Source organism: Heliconius melpomene, unplaced genomic scaffold, assembly GCF_056956725.1.
Source record: "Heliconius melpomene rosina isolate 202511_hmr_F unplaced genomic scaffold, ASM5695672v1 ptg000057l, whole genome shotgun sequence".
NCBI classification, from domain to species: Eukaryota; Metazoa; Arthropoda; class Insecta; order Lepidoptera; family Nymphalidae; genus Heliconius; species Heliconius melpomene.
In genome coordinates, this window is record NW_028181880.1 from 50,699 (window position 1) to 67,537 (window position 16,839).

Here is a 16,839-nt window from a genome sequence, read left to right on the forward strand (position 1 = left end):
CCATCCAAGCCCGGGGCGGTGCTCTTGAGCCGAGATCGGCGTACAGCTTCTTCGAGCTCCTCCTCCTCCACCGGTGGTGTGACGCTGTCCTCGTCGTCCTCCTCTTCCTCCTCACGCGCTGCAGGGCGGGCCATACTGGGTGGTGCAAAACTGGCCCGCTGCGGGAATAGCGACGACAGAACCCCTCGGAGTACGTCCGGTTGGAGTGTCTGCGTCAGTGGTGGTGCCCAAGCCCGTAACCTACCGAGCACCATTCGGTAAGGTGTGCCGTACGGGTCTAAGTCTATCCCCGCGATCAACCGGTCGGGAACGCTGTAGGGCTCCGAAACAACCGCCACCTGGATAGACCACTGCGCCAGGCTTTGGACCAATAAGTCCTGGGCCCTAGCACAGTGGTTAATGTTCGCATGCAACACACGGAGAGCCATTATTGGTCTTCCATGTGTTGCACCTCCTCAGGCCCAGCTGGGATATTAGACCTGGCCGATGTTGCCGGCACTCGTCTGCGCTTTCCACCGTTATTGGTGCTAGCCTTTCCACAGGCAGCATTCCCCAACATGTGATTAGCGGGCCTTTGCGCCGCCTCACACACCGGACAATGAGGCTCTGCCGAACACGATCTCTGCTGATGCCCGGTCTGGCCACACTGGAAACACTGTTTGCTCCGGTCCACCTGGCTACTGCACTTCGCAGCCATGTGGCCCACTTCGTGGCAACGGAAACAACGTTGCGCACGGGGCATCAACAGCCTCACTCCAGCAGAGACGAAGCCAACAAGTAGTCTCGCCCCGCTAATCTTCTGCGCTGCGCCGACAGGACATCGGACCCATACTATTCCTAGACCGGCCCGGTCCTGTCGGATCTCTCCGACTTTTATATTACCCGCAGCACAGCCGGAAACTCGGCTTATTGCCGCCGTCACGTCCTCAGCAGTGGCGGAGTCATCGAGGCCAAACACCCTCAATTCCGCACATTTCACTGGCCTCGACACCTGGACCTCTTCGGGGCTGAGAACCCCACGCAACTTCTCAGCTAGCGCATCCGCCTTCTCAGCAGTGTTGGCGCCAGGCATTCTAGCGCCTAGCATTCTAGCGCCAGTAGACGCAACACGGAATCTCAGGTCCTCTATACCCAGGTCTTCCAACTTTATACTTTCCTTGACCCGGGTAAGGACATCGCTATACGACATCTTGTCGGCGACGGCTGGCTGCAACTTAATCGTCACAACTTGCGATCTAGGACGACGCAACTTTGGCTCCTTTTGCGCTTTAGCCTTTTGCGCTTTCGGCTTAGGAGCTGGCTTTCTCTTCTTGGCCCCCTTCCGGGCTACTACAGTCCAGCCCTCAGACATATCAGCCGGAGCGGGTGGCAGAGGTCGAGGCTCAGTAGATGCGGTCTTCACCGGGCCTTTCTTCTTCTTGGCCTTTTTAGACCTTTGCTCCTTTGGTGCCGGATTAGCCGGCGCCATCAAAGTGGATGCGACAGGGTCCACTTGCGCCTGCTTTGGGCTATCCACCTTGCGCTTGTCCGCCGCTAGCGGAGGTCGCAGATTTCTCTCCGGTGGTAGCCGATCTTTAAAGGCTTCCAGCCTGGTGGAGACCATAGTGCCCACTATGTCCTCCACAGCAATAGACTCCGTGGGAGTGGGTCGCAAGTCCGATGCTCTAGACCGCTCCAACTCCGCTCTCAAAAGGGCAAACTCCTTCCGCAACTCCACCAACTCCGACTGCAGTCGCGAGTTTGTTGCCTTGAGGATATCCACTTCCTCTGATGCCGTCCTCTTTGCCAGAGTATTAACGGCAGAAGAGATAACTCCGGCAGCGTCTTTAAGGGCCCTAGTAAATGTGCCCTTCAGATTCCCCGACTTGCAGGCGACTCTATTGATTATAGCCAAGCTATCAGATACTTGGCTACGCAAGTCGGAGACCATGTGCTCCTCACCGTAAAGTTCCAGGGGCACATCCGAGAGCCTAGAACTTGCTCTAGTTTGTATCGCCGCGGAGATTTCAGCAACTTCCTCCTCCGCCCTCAGCCGGCGCTCCTCGCGCTTGGCATCGTTTAGCGCCTTCTTTCCAGCAGCTAGCCCTATATTCTCATCAGGAATATTTGGTACGACCACGACTCCCTCTGGCCGAAGCAACCTTCGCTTTCGGCTTGTCTCTGTCTCCCCATCCGCATCCGAGGATTCAGAGTTACTCTTCCTGTGATGGCGCCTCTTTCTGTCCTTTCGGAACTGCGCTTTAGCCCCCTCGATAGCATTGGAGCTGTTCGACCCAACAGACATCACGCCATCGGCGTCTGACTCGGAAGCCGCCCAGAAACGGCCTCGCGACGAAAGTGACGACCTGGACCTATCTCTTATAATAGAGGCAACCTCCTCATGGTCCAGACGCTCTAACACGACTCGCGCATCCTTCAACCCCCCTCCTATTGGCACAAGTGCCGGACTTTTGCCCCTTTCGAGCAAAGTACTCCCTACGCCTTTCTCGGGCACAACTACTACTCCGCCCATCTCGGGCAACAACAGATCACCGCCCTCCTCGGGCCTCCCTACGTCATCATTTTGGGTTTTTAAGTTAACATTTTCCATTTTGTTCCCACGAGTGTGGGGGAAAAACGGTCCATCCGAGCAGTGCCCCCTGTACTCGGATAAGCCTATTACGCCAGGGTGTCGGCCGGTACCCTGGCGGGACCAGCAGTAGCGACTGATCTCCCCATCAGCCATGAACCCCTCGCGCTGCTTCGCCGCTTGGGTTGGGGTAATTTTTTATAGAGGTTTTCTTCCTCGCAGCCCGGCCGGTAAAGGCAAGGCCCTCAGTTCCATTCCTGATTAGGAGACATGACCGCAACCAAGAGTGGAGTTCCGATATTTTCGGCGCTGGCACATCACTGCACCTGCGTGGCGGTAGGGTGAGTACACACCACGCACGCCCTCCGGTTCCTCACACTGTGACCTCTGCATGACAGAGGACACGCGAAGAACCACGCCGGATTATTAGCCAGCGAGCAATCATTACCCAAGGACGAATCCTGTAGGCACCAATTACTCGCCGCCCAGGGTGCACCGGTCCGCAACACTGTTCGTCCCCCCCGAACGACAAGCATTCGAGAAAGGGCCAACAGCGGGTGAACACACGAGGAGGTCATCCGACCAAGCACCCCAACCTAACCTGACATTTTTTTTTTTTTTTTAACGTGAGGAAATCCTTTTACGGATACCGGCCCGAGTGGGGACTCGAGCGGGTTATGTGGGACTCATGGACCGGCTAAGGCCAATCCCAATACCCACTAAAACCTCACGGTGCTCCTCCTCGACCGCCACTGACCGCGAGACGCGGGGACTAGAATCGTCCACGAAACGCGGCGGCGGGAGCCTGCTAGGCACGTCGCGGAGTCAAGGGTGTGTGGGCACCCTCGACGGCCTGCTCGGAGTAGCGCGCGGGAGCAACCTGCGCGCGCCTACTCGGCCAGGTTGGTAGGCGGCCAGCTTCCCCAAGCTGACCGCCCTCTGGCACATTAGGGCGGAAGGCGGCGATCGTGTGCCGCCCTCCGGCGACCCGGTCTCTTACGGCGGATGGCGACTTTGGCAAAAGCCTCCCTCGTCCGTTCCGCCGACTCCTTCTCGAGCACCACTGCCTCGCAGAAGGATGAGACCGCATCCCACGACGTCTCGCTGCCGGCCATAGCCTTGACCACGGCCGGCAGGGAAAGGTCGTCCCCTATGACGTCGCGCAAAGCGCGACGTTGAGACGCCCAGGCTGAGCACACCTCCAACGTGTGCTGGGCCGTCTCGTCGAGGCAGTCGTCGCAGTGGTGGCAGCGAGCGTCGGGCTCCCTCCCGGCGATCCGACACAGGTAACCCCCGAAGCAGCCATGCCCCGTGAGCACCTGTGTCGTGCGGAAGGTTAGGACGCCGTGACGCCGCGCTAACCACTGGCGGAACACTGGACGAACAGCCTCTATCGTCCTCAGGCCGGCAGTTGATGTTGCCAGCCGAGTTTCCCACAACTCCATTGCGGCTACCCGCACCTCCTCAGTGCGTGCCTGGCTTGCCGGTTCCCCGGACACTAGGCCTATTATTTCTTCATTTGGTTCATATATTTCATTATTTTCCATAATTTTAATTATTATTATTATTTGAGAATCAATAATTAATCAACGAATAATCCTATTTTCATTAAATATACCATCCTCTATTGAATGATATCAAAATTTACCTCCTTCTGAACATTCTTATAATGAATAATAATCCTTTTTTAACCGACTTCTGTAAGAAAAGGTTATCAATTCGACTGTTTTTTTTTTTTTTTTATGTTTGTTACCTCATAACTTTTAACTGGGTGGACCGATTTTAATATTTTTTTTTTATTTAAAAGGTATAGCTTCCCGAATGGTCATATTTTTTTTTTGTCCATGTCTGACAATGGTATCCATGAGAAAATCACATAAGTCTTAAATTTGCATTATGCATGTGCGCGACTAATAGCCGAATAACTCAATGTCGCGCCAACCGATTTTGATGATTCTTTTTTTATTTGAAAGGATACACTTCAAGGATAATTTGGTGAAAGTTTGGTTAGGTTTCGATTATGGAATTCGGAGAAAATTGAGAAAGTTTGTTTTTGTTGGTCAAAAATTAATTATACTGTAATAGTTACAAGCAAAAACTTTTTAAATTGATGTCAGAAGTGAGATTCCTGATCGTTGCATTTCTTTTCAACCAATCTCAAAAAAGAGGATGTTCTCATTTTCAACCAACTTCAAAAAAGGGAGATTCCGAATTCACCCGAATACTTTTTATGTTTGTTCTTGTCAATATACCAAAATGTAACTTTGCACAAAAATAATAGCTAATTAAATGAAGTTTTACATAGAACAATCATAACCACTCGTTGACAACCACTACCACCACCATCACCACTCACACCACATTCCTCAAATAATACCTATCAATTGAATAATTTCATTATTATTTTTTATTTCTATTTTTATTAGTTTAATAATTATAAATTATTTTATTTTTAATTATAAAAATAATTTTAATTTTAAAAAAAATAAGAAAAATAATTTCAAAAAATTTTTTTGAAAATGATAAATAATCTTTTTTCAATTTTTGATCCTTCAACAAATTTATTTAATTTCCCATTTAATTGAATTAGAACATTTATTGGATTATTATTTATTCCTTTATCTTTCTGATTTTTTCCTAATCGTCATTATTTATGAAATTTTATTTCTAATAAGCTTCATAATGAATTTAAAACTTTATTAGGACCAAATAGAATTAATGGATCAACTTTTATTTCTATTTCATTATTCTTTTTTATTTTATTTAATATTTTTTTAGGTTTATTCCCATATATTTTTACTAGAACAAGTCATCTTAATGTATCCCTTTCATTATCTTTAACATTATGATTAAGATTTATAATGATTAAATAATACACAACATATATTTATTCATATAATTCCTCAGGGAACACCAACTATTTTAATACCTTTTATAGTACTAATTGAAACTATTAGTAATATTATTCGACCTGGAACTTTAGCAGTTCGATTAACAGCTAATATAATTGCAGGTCATTTACTTTTAACTTTATTAAGTAATACAGGTTTAATACTTAATTATTTATTAATTATTTTAATTATTGTTCAAATTTTATTATTAATTCTTGAATCTGCCGTAGCAATTATTCAATCTTATGTAATTTCTATTTTAAGAACTCTTTATTCTAGAGAAGTAAATTAATGTCTAATCATAATCATCCCTATCACTTTTTTTTCTGAGGGTAGGTGCCAAAAAGTAAATACGTTTTTAAAGTTGCTCCCAAATAATTTTCTTTTAAAAATAGTTAAAACAAATTATAAGTGAAATGTGTTATGTATAAGTGATGTATTAACAGTCACCAACCTGCCAGCAGTTATTCGTGCAATAATTTCTACACCAAAACTTTTTATCCATAATCACTAGTCTTTTGAACTCAATTACATCAACATGGAAGCTATTAAGCAATCAATACAAGAACTGTCACTACACTTCAATTCGCAAATGGCTGACTTTCAGCAAAATTTGAGTTCTGCGCTTCCTGCGGCAAGCCCCACTTCCCACATTGCAGCTCAATTTAGTGCATTTCGATCTTTTGTATTGAGTGCACTGGAGGGGCTTCAGCTGCAGGTAAATATACTGTCAAAACAGTTAGACCTTCTTGACTTGCGGACCAGAAAGAAGATACTGTTGGTGCATGGTGTGCCCGAGGAGAGAAGTACAGCTGATTCTGCCATTGCGGTGAAGGTCCTGTCCCAACATCTGAAGTTGCCTGATCTGGAGCTGGGTGACATTAGCAGATGTCAACGCCTGGGTACTGTAACATCTGATAAACCAAGACCCATACTTGTAAAATTCCGAGAGTTATCTATGCGAAATCAAATATGGTATGCTAAAACCAATTTGAAAAATACAGGCATCACTTTATCGGAATTCCTCACTAAATCCAGGCACGAGACTTTCATGGCAGCCCGAAAACGTTTTGGCATAAATAAATGTTGGACGAAGGAGGGCTACATCATTGTCATTGGGCCAGATGGGAAGCGCCATACTATTTCCACATGCAGTGAGCTAGACAATATCCACGACACGGCTGGGGCTCAACCTCTTAAAGCACCTATGGCGAGCTCAAGTGCTGGTGATTCTAAGACAAAGCCAGTTCCTCAGGTTACACGAATGAAGAGGATCGTAAACTCGAAGAAGTAAACAACTTCCTTAATGCATTAGTTTGTTCAATTAATGTTGATAGAATACTTTTAACCTTATATCTAATAACTTATGAGCTAGTGTCCTATAAATCACTAATATATTCACTAAAATGTACAAATTACCCACAACTTAAATCGTTAATATACTTATCCATTAAAATATATAATTTACCCACAATTTTAAAACGTAATATTAAATGTTGTAATGTTCGGTCCGGTTCGGTTCTTTATTTATGGCGCTTCGAGCGTGCCAGTTGAGCACTATTCACTTCGCCAATGTCACGTTGTATGGAAAACACACAAAGGAGATTGTACGGTAAAAAAGAGATTATATTACACAATAGGAGAATGCATGTCAAAAAGAGTCCAGTTAAAGTGTTGCCTTCACCTATAAAATAAAAAATCATAAAATAAATATATACATGAACATGAGTTTGTAATGTTTACTTTTTGTTAGTTATTTTGACAGGCTTATTGACACTTAATCTGTCAATGGCCGGAACTGTCTTAAACGTTTCTTTTCACGATAACTCCTAGATTACGGACTTAGTTGTATTTATCGTGTTTTACCTCTTTTTTTTTTTGTTATTGTAAGTGATTATTTGTTTATTTTATTTTTTTTATTTTTATTTTTCTAATTTTATCACTAATATTTATTTTGCTAATTTATTTATTTATTTGGACATACATATATTATATAGCTCTTATTATTATTATCATTAACATTCTGCATATACACACATTTTATTTTAATCTTATTTTTATTTATTATATATATTTATTATCTTATTAATTTTTACTTGATTATTATATTTTGGTACTGCACTATGTTCAACAACGCTAACTCAAACAGTGACACCTCTGATAATGATATATTTTGTCAGTCTACATCGTTATCATCAGATTCTAGTTTCCATAGCACTTCCGCGTCGCTAAGCACTGTTTTGGGCACGACTTTTGCGAACTCTGCCAAGCACTTCAACGTGGTGCATATCAATGCACAAAGTGTTCCCGCTCATTATCCTGATCTCCTAGCTTCCTTCGATGCCAAAAACGTTCACGCGATCCTAGTTTCCGAAACTTTCCTAAAACCTTCCTTACCATCCACATCCTATGCTTTACCCGGCTTCCATCTTATTCGTAATGACCGTACAGGGAAAGGCGGTGGTGGAGTTGCTATCTACTTACGCAGCCACATCCCTTTTTCTATTCTTGACAAATCTCCTACACTGTACTCAAATACTTCTGAGCATATTTTTATTGAAGTGTTATTTGGCACATTAAAACTATTACTTGGTGTACTTTACAGCCCTTCACTTCATATAAATTATTTTGACACCTTTGAAACTTTACTAGATAAGTATGTTCCAGGTGTTGATCACACCATCATAATGGGAGATTTTAATACTTGTCTAATTAAAAATGACTGGCGTGCTATTCGATTACAAAATATTATTAAAAGTGCTAATCTTAATCTTCTACCCACTAACGCTACCCACTTCTTTCCTAATACCGCTCCGTCACAATTAGACTTAATGATCGTTTCGTCGAATGAGCAAGTCGCTACTTATGGTCAGTTGTGTGCAGAAGCGTTCTCATATCACGATCTCATATATATGAGTTATAAAATTCGTACACCCAAAATTAAACCTACTATAATCATGCGTAGAAGCTTTAAAAATTTTAACAATGAAGCTTTCTTAGAAGATCTAGATAATATAGATTGGGAGAGTGTATTAAATGCTCCAACTGTTAATGAAAAAATTATTATATTTAACTCTCTTTTAACTGAGCTTTTTGACCTGCACGCTCCACTTCGACCAATAAAACTCAAGCACCTTCCTGCCCCCTGGTTAACGGAAGATATTAAAAAACTTATGGTAAAACGTAACTCGGCTAAATCGAAGTACAAGAGAAATCCTACTGAGGAAAACCTTAACAGGTTCAAAATACTACGGAACCGATGTAACAAAACTTGCAGGGATGCTCAACGCACTTTTATTTATAATTCTATCGAAAATTGCAATTCTGCTAGTATTTGGAAATTCCTTGACTCAATGGGTATTGGACGCTCACGAAAAACTACCGCGTTAGGCGATAGAACGGATATCAACGAAATGAATAAGCACTTCGCGAATGTCAACTTATTAAGTCAAAATGTTAAAATTAATACTATTAAGTCTATCCCTTCAATCTCTGGTCCTTCTCCCTTTCATTTCACTTCTATTTCTCCTGACGAAGTGAAGAAGCATGTTCTTGCCATTAAGTCCGATGCTATTGGCAGTGATCGAATCAGTCGGAAAATGATTCTTTTAACCATGAAGACTGTACTTCCTATCCTGTGCCATATTTTCAACTATTCCCTTTCCTCAAATACTTTCCCTGATATCTGGTGCCAGGCGATAGTTGTTCCTATACCTAAAGTGTCTAGCCCCACTTCCTTTACAGACTATCGCCCGATATCTATCCTCCCGTTCCTGTCCAAAATACTAGAACGTATAGTCCATAAACAACTCTCCTCCTTCCTTACCAGAAATCATATCCTATCTCCCTTCCAGTCTGGTTTCCGCCCTGGTCACAGCACTGTCACTGCGCTCAATAAGGTCAATGATGATATAAGATATGGAATCGATAACCAACAAGTCACTATTCTCGCTCTCCTAGACTTTTCTAACGCTTTTAATACAGTAGATTTCGAAATCCTTTTAGCTGTTCTAAAGTCTATTAATATTTCATCAGAGGCTACTGAATGGTTTTATTCCTATCTACATAATCGAGAGCAGTACATTCGTTTAAATGAAAAACTGTCAACTGTTTGCCGCCTTAATGCTGGTGTTCCCCAGGGTGGCGTACTTTCTCCTTTACTTTTCTCCATCTTCATAAATTCCGTCACCAAGCTTTTATCCTTGCCTTTTCACTTATACGCTGATGACTTACAGATTTATACAACCACGGACGTTCAAGACATTGCGAGGGCTATTAGTCTAATTAATTCCAACCTGCTAACAATTAGTACCTGGAGCAAGTCTTACGGTTTATCTATAAATCCTAAAAAGTCTCAAGTGTGTATTCTCGGCAATCCTAAACAACTATCCAAGATCTATTCTCCTTCCCTTCCTCCTACAGTCTTCGACACCTGTAACTTGAAATACTGTTGCACTGTCAAAAATCTAGGTATCATGGTGGACAGCAAACTCTCCTGGGCTCCTCAAGTTTCCGAGTTGAGCCGCAAGTTGTACTGCGCTATAGGTAGGTTAAAAAGATGGAAAAATATTCTGCCAATCAAAACCAAAATAACCCTAGCCCACTCACTTTTGCTACCTATCCTAGATTATGCAGACACCTGTTACCTGGATTTATCGCAGCAACTACTTAACAAGTTGGAACGTCTCCAAAACCTGGTTATTAGATTCATTTTCGGACTGAAAAAGTTCGATCATGTCAGTGAGTATCGTACTAGACTTGGCTGGCTTCCTATTAAAGACCGTCGAAATCTTCACACTCTTTCTCTTCTCTACTCTATCCTCTTCCACCCTGAAACTCCAACCTACCTTAAGCAGCGTTTTTCCTTTCTCGATTCCAACTCCCGTCTCACACTAAGTCTCCGCTCCCAAAAAGATAATAAGCTGGAGATACCTTTGTGCCGTACTCGTTGTTACAGTAAATCGTTCACGGTGCAAGCAGCGAAACTATGGAATGCCCTACCACGTACTATCAGGCAGTCTAAGTCTAAGAAAGCATTCAAATATAAAGTAAAAAATTATTATCTTCAATTGTAGTGTATATTTACTAATATTTATATATATTATTTATTATATTTGTGTATTATACTATATTTATTTATTTATTTATTTTATATACTTATAGTATATATATTTATGTTATGTGTGTTGTATATATCGTTTTTAATTCTCGTGTATTGACATAATTATTTTTTCCCACGCACTATGCCCGCACCCCTGTCTATCTATTCCTACAATTCGGTTGCCTGGAAGAGATCACTTTTAGTGATAAGGCCGCCTTTTTCACATTTTATTATTTGTTGTTTTTTTTTTTTCTTAAGCATTGTAAATTTTAATTTTGCTATGTATTATGGTGTGAAATAAAGAGTTTATTATTATTATTATTATTAGTTGACTATAGACCTTGACCCTTAACAGGAGCTATTGGAGTAATAACCTTAGTAACTGGTTTAGTAAAAGTAAACAAGTTTAATAACTTCCCTAAAAATTTTAATGTTGTGCATATCAATGCACAGAGCGTGCCAGCGCATTATCCAGACTTGCTCGACTCATTTAATTTAAAAAACATTCACGCTATTCTAGTATCTGAGACATTTCTTAAGCCTGCTTTGCCATCTACTGCATTTTCTCTGCCAGGTTTTCACTTAATCCGCAATGATAGGACTGAGAAGGGTGGGGGGGGGAGTGGCTATTTACCTACGCAGTCATTTTCCTTTCTCGGTATTACACAAGTCACCCTCTGTCTTCTCAAACTCGTCGGAACATATCTTAATAGAAGTCCTTTTTGGCACTCTCAAAGTTTTACTTGGTGTCTTTTATAGTCCCAATCTACATATAAATTACTTTGATGCTTTTGAGGATCTATTAGAAAGGTATGCTCCGGGGGCTGATCACTCCATCATAATGGGTGATTTCAACACGTGCTTGATTAAGAACGACTTCCGTACAAATCGATTAAAAAATATTATCAACAGTGCCAACTTAAATATCCTTCCTACGACCGCTACCCACTTCTTTCCTGGTTGTGCGCCATCTTTGTTAGACCTTATGATCGTATCATCAACAGAACGTGTTGCAAGCTTTGGTCAGATGTCAGCTGAAGCATTTTCGTACCACGACCTCGTCTACCTGTCATATAAAATACGTCCACCAAAATTGAAGCCGACAGTTGTGATGCGAAGATGTTTTAGCGACATCGACAACGAAAAGTTCATGAACGATCTTGCTGGTATTGACTGGGACTGCATATTTAATGCCGGTAATATCAATGACAAATTGAATATTTTTAATTCTATTTTGACAGAGCTCTTCGATATTCACGCACCGCTCCGGCCTATTAAAATTAAACATCTCCCCGCTCCGTGGTTAACTTCAGATATCAAGGTGCTTATGTCCAAACGTAATACTGCAAAGTCTAAATACAAGAAAAATCCTACGGACGCCAATATGCAAAGGTACAAAACACTACGGAACCGATGTAACAAGACTTGCAGAGACGCACGTCGTAATTTTATTCTCTCGTCAATTAACAATAGCAATCCTGCAAAAACTTGGAAATTCCTGAACGCGATGGGAATAGGGAACCGGCGTTCCAGTGACTCGGCTACCTTAAACAACTGCACGGATTTAGACTCGCTGAATAAATTCTTTACAGCTGTCAATGTATTGGATAATAGCACTAAAGTAAAAACTCTATACTCCTTGTCACTACAATCTAATCCTGCAATCAAACCCTTCCTTTTCTCTCCTACTTCACAAGCAGAGGTTCGCAAGCATGTGTTGTCAATTAAATCTGACGCTACTGGCTCTGATGATATTAGTCGACGGATGATCCTCCTTACACTTAATTCAATTCTTCCTGTCCTGTGTCATATTTATAACTTTTCCCTTTCCTATAATGAATTCCCTGATGCCTGGCGTCATGCAATTGTGATCCCAATACCTAAAGTACCAAACCCAGCATCCTTCTCAAGCTATCGCCCTATTTCCTTACTACCTTTCCTATCTAAGGTTCTTGAACGCATTGTGCATGACCAAATCTATCTTTTCCTACACAACAATAACATACTGTCTCCTTTCCAATCTGGTTTCCGTCCTGGGCATAGCACAGTTACAGCTCTTAACAAAGTCTATTAGCAATTTTAAAATCTATTAACTTCTCCTTGAAAGCTACTGAATGGTTTTCCTCTTACCTTCACGGACGCAGACAAAGCATCAAGCTTGACGGAAAAGTTTCATCAACATGTAGTATTAACGCCGGCGTCCCACAAGGTAGTGTATTATCACCGTTACTCTTTTCCATTTTCATTAACACTCTCACTCAACACATATCGTCTTCGTACCACCTCTACGCCGATGACTTGCAAATTTACACAACTGCAGCTATAAGCGATATACCTAATGCAGTTAATAAAATAAATTCAGATTTACAAATTATTAGTGCCTGGAGTAAATCGTTTGGACTTGCTATCAATCCCAGCAAGTCTCGGGTGTGTATGTTTGGTAGCTCCAACCAACTGTCTAAATTACGTTCTCCCTTACCCTCAATTTTATATGATAATGTTTGCTTGGAGGTTAGTGAGAGTGTTAAGAATCTGGGAATCAGGATGGACGGTGCTTTTTGCTGGTCGCCTCACGTATCAGAGCTTAGTCGGAAGGTTTTTTGTTCCATAGGTAGATTGAGAGGGTGGAAGAACATTTTACCGATAAAGACTAAAATCTCTCTGGCCCACGCTCTCCTTCTACCTATCCTAGACTATGCAGATTCGTGCTACTTAAATCTGTCCCAGCAACTACTAAATAAACTAGAGCGTCTGCAAAATCTTATAATTCGATTTATTTTTGGGTTAAGGAAACATGACCATGTGTCTCAGTACCGAAGTCAACTTAAATGGTTGTCAATAGAATATAGGCGTAACTTGCATGCTCTCACTCTCCTTTATGGCATCCTTTTCAATCCTGTTACTCCATCATACCTCAAGGAGCGCTTTAAGTTTCTGGGGTCCGATATCCTGCATTCCCAAAACCTCCGTTCCCGCCATAACCATATCCTTGAAATTCCTTTATGCCGCACCAAATGCTATAGTGACTCTTTTACTGTTAAAACAGTAAAACTATGGAATGAGCTGCCACTGGAAGTAAGACGGTCCCAGTCGATTGGGCTATTTAAACGACGCCTTAAACAGTACTATCTTCAACTTAATCTTTAAAAGGACAATATTATAAGAGTATGTATATTTATCTTTAATTGTTTATTTATGTATTTATATATATATATATGTATGTATTTATTTATGTATGTATGTTATGTTTGTTTATATATATGTATATATAAAGCTATTTGGTATTCGCTATTTATGTATTGGTTTATATATATCGTAGTACTTTTTGCACCTTTCTGCTTTCTTTACTAGATTTAATCCTTTCGTTTTTCTTTTGGTTGCCTGTAAGATATCGCTTTTAGTGATAAGGCCGCCATTGCACTGTTAATAATATTTATCATGTACTGTATTTTATTCCCTTCTTATTTGTGCAATAAAGTGTTATATTATTATTATTATTATTATTATTATTATGATTTCATAATTTTAATATAAACTTATTATTTATTGGATATATTATCGTATTATCCTATATCTTATAAAACAAAGTCGCTTTTCGTGTCTGTCTGTTGTTTCTAACTCTTCTTCTTCTAAACCACCCAACGGATTTTGATGCGGTCTTCACCATTAAGTCGAGTGTTTTTCGTAGAAGGTTTATATATAGTTTATTATTTGTACATTCTTATGTAAATTAACATAAATACGATAAATGTGTATAAAGTCCTACCCGTTGAGACACTTTCGCGCATGCGCTGCTCTAATGGTAAGTACTACATGAAAAAATGTACTGGAGCATTGTTCCTCTTAATAAGATCTACAAAAAAGTCCGCGACAGCATATTTTTATCTTTTAAGGATAACGTGTAGTGATCATATTTCTGTCTAAAAATAATAATTTCAATATATTTTTTATTGTGAGGGATATTTTTCCATAATGGTATTAATCCTTATCCTTTAAAATACTTTATTAATTTTCTACGTTAAACGAAGATAAAATTTGCTTTTACAATATTTCGAAATTGCGAATAGTTTTACAGAAAAACGCATTTAATTGTTGACACATCCCGCCGTTGACAAATCAGCTGTATGTTACTCAAGTTTCACTTATCCCTTACTCTCAGCATATAAATAAGTACATTAGTTACGTTGGCCATTTAATGTAGACCAAAACTGTCTTTTACTGTTTTTCATTTTAATAAGTACTTTAGAAGTTGTTACAATATCAAAAAAAACCTTGCTGTGAAACGGCTCGCCACTCGCCATGCGTCTCGCCATGCGTCCGCCGTGCCCGCTTGCCTTACACGCATCGGTGGTTCAGTGGTAGAATGCTCGCCTGCCACGCGGGCGGCCCGGGTTCGATTCCCGGCCCATGCATTCTATTTAATTTTCCTCACAGGCAGCCACGTCGTGCTTGCTTTTCATCAGGGACAGAATACCCCCTTCAGCATTAACCACAAGCTTGAAAAAAAAAACCCGGCTGCCTCTATAGCAACGAAGATTTTGAGTTGAATGTATTATTTAAGCGCGATATATTTGGTTACACATTTTTTGTAGTAGTTAGTAGTAGGTAGGTTTTTGTTTATAATTTCTTCCGTTTAAAAATAGTCATTTAACTATCTAAAAATAGTCATTTAAATATATTTTAATAAGTACTTGAAAAGATTTGTAGCGCAGATTTAAAATTATGGTACCTACTAAAAAATCCTTATTGAAACGACAAAAATGAGGGTTGCATTAGGGTTTTATTAATTTTCACATTATCTTAAGTGCTTTGCAAACATACATTACATGAATAATCCAGTAGTAAAAGCGGGCGAAGCCGCAAGAGGGTCGCTAGTTAACTATATTTCAATGATGACGAGATATTTGTCGAGAAAGAACATTCCAAGGAAAACATACTATTATAGTATCAAAAGGTTTACGGTGAGGAATAATTTTATTTATTATTTCTGAAATCTTTTTTTTCAAATAATTTGTTCTATTAATGGAGAAGCTCTATTTTGGTAATTTAAATTAGATCAGGTTGCCATTTCTAAAAAAAGGATATTCCTTTATAAATGGGGTTTAAATCCATTACATATAATCTGCCATATTAGAAATTTCTTAAAATAGGAAGTTCATTATAAGAATGTTCAGAAGGAGGTAAATTTTGATATCATTCAATAGAGGATGGTATATTTAATGAAAATAGGATTATTCGTTGATTAATTATTGATTCTCAAATAATAATAATAATTAAAATTATGGAAAATAATGAAATATATGAACCAAATGAAGAAATAATAGGCCTAGTGTCCGGGGAACCGGCAAGCCAGGCACGCACTGAGGAGGTGCGGGTAGCCGCAATGGAGTTGTGGGAAACTCGGCTGGCAACACAAACTGCCGGCCTGAGGACGATCGAGGCTGTTCGTCCAGTGTTCCGCCAGTGGTTAGCGCGGCGTCACGGCGTCCTAACCTTCCGCATGACACAGGTGCTCACGGGGCATGGCTGCTTCGGGGGTTACTTGTGTCGGATCGCCGGGAGGGAGCCCGACGCTCGCTGCCACCACTGCGACGACTGCCTCTATGAGACGGCCCAGCACACGTTGGAGGTGTGCTCAGCCTGGGCGTCTCAACGTCGCGCTTGGCGCGACGTCATAGGGGACGACCTTTCCCTGCCGGCCGTGGTCAAGGCTATGGCCGGCAGCGAGACGTCGTGGGATGCGGTCTCATCCTTCTGCGAGGCAGTGGTGCTCGAGAAGGAGTCGGCGGAACGGGCGAGGGAGGCTTTTGCCGAAGTCGCCATCCGCCGTAAGAGACCGGGTCGCCGGAGGGCGGCACACGATCGCTGCCTTCCGCCCTAATGTGCCAGAGGGCGGTCAGCTTGGGGAAGCTGGCCGCCTACCAACCTGGCCGAGTAGGCGCGCGCAGGTTGCTCCCGCGCGCTACTCCGAGCAGGCCGTCGAGGGTGCCCACACACCCTTGACTCCGCGACGTGCCTAGCAGGCTCCCGCCGCCGCGTTTCGTGGACGATTCTAGCCCCCGCGTCTCGCGGTCAGTGGCGGTCGAGGAGGAGCACCGTGAGGTTTTAGTGGGTATTGGGATAATACTATCTAATTAGCAGAAAATGTTAAATTCTGAGGCATGATTCTCGATAAAAGACTGAACGGAATTGCCCATGCTGAACATGTCAGTAAAAAATGTGAAAACGGCATCAACGCTTTAAGAGCTGTGTCTGGTGTGTGGTGGCGTGCACACCCT

At 41.8% G+C, this 16,839-nt stretch overlaps 3 protein-coding genes across 3 annotated transcripts; 2 read left to right on the forward strand and 1 right to left on the reverse strand.

Annotated features, from left to right (window-relative positions):
• Positions 1-427: 427 nt before the first annotated feature.
• Positions 428-2,590, reverse strand: LOC146526363 (uncharacterized). The gene has a single exon (XM_085207203.1). The coding sequence runs from the start codon at positions 2,588-2,590 to the stop codon at positions 428-430; it is 2,163 nt and encodes a 720-aa protein (XP_085063329.1).
• A 3,164-nt stretch (positions 2,591-5,754) lies between these two features.
• Positions 5,755-6,874, forward strand: LOC146526364 (uncharacterized). Its single transcript, XM_085207213.1, has one exon. It carries the CDS (start codon positions 5,999-6,001, stop codon positions 6,752-6,754), a length of 756 nt encoding a protein of 251 aa, XP_085063339.1. The 5' UTR covers positions 5,755-5,998; the 3' UTR covers positions 6,755-6,874.
• A 4,528-nt stretch (positions 6,875-11,402) lies between these two features.
• LOC146526365 (uncharacterized) lies at positions 11,403-12,635 on the forward strand. Its single transcript, XM_085207204.1, has one exon. It carries the CDS (start codon positions 11,403-11,405, stop codon positions 12,633-12,635), a length of 1,233 nt encoding a protein of 410 aa, XP_085063330.1.
• Positions 12,636-16,839: the final 4,204 nt, after the last annotated feature.

Bases quoted from the DNA above. Each gene is read 5' to 3' on its own strand.
- LOC146526365 (XM_085207204.1), top strand. From the start codon at position 11,403: ATGGGTGATTTCAACACGTGCTTGATTAAGAACGACTTCCGTACAAAT.
- LOC146526363 (XM_085207203.1), bottom strand. From the start codon at position 2,590: ATGGAAAATGTTAACTTAAAAACCCAAAATGATGACGTAGGGAGGCCC.
- LOC146526364 (XM_085207213.1), top strand. From the start codon at position 5,999: ATGGAAGCTATTAAGCAATCAATACAAGAACTGTCACTACACTTCAAT.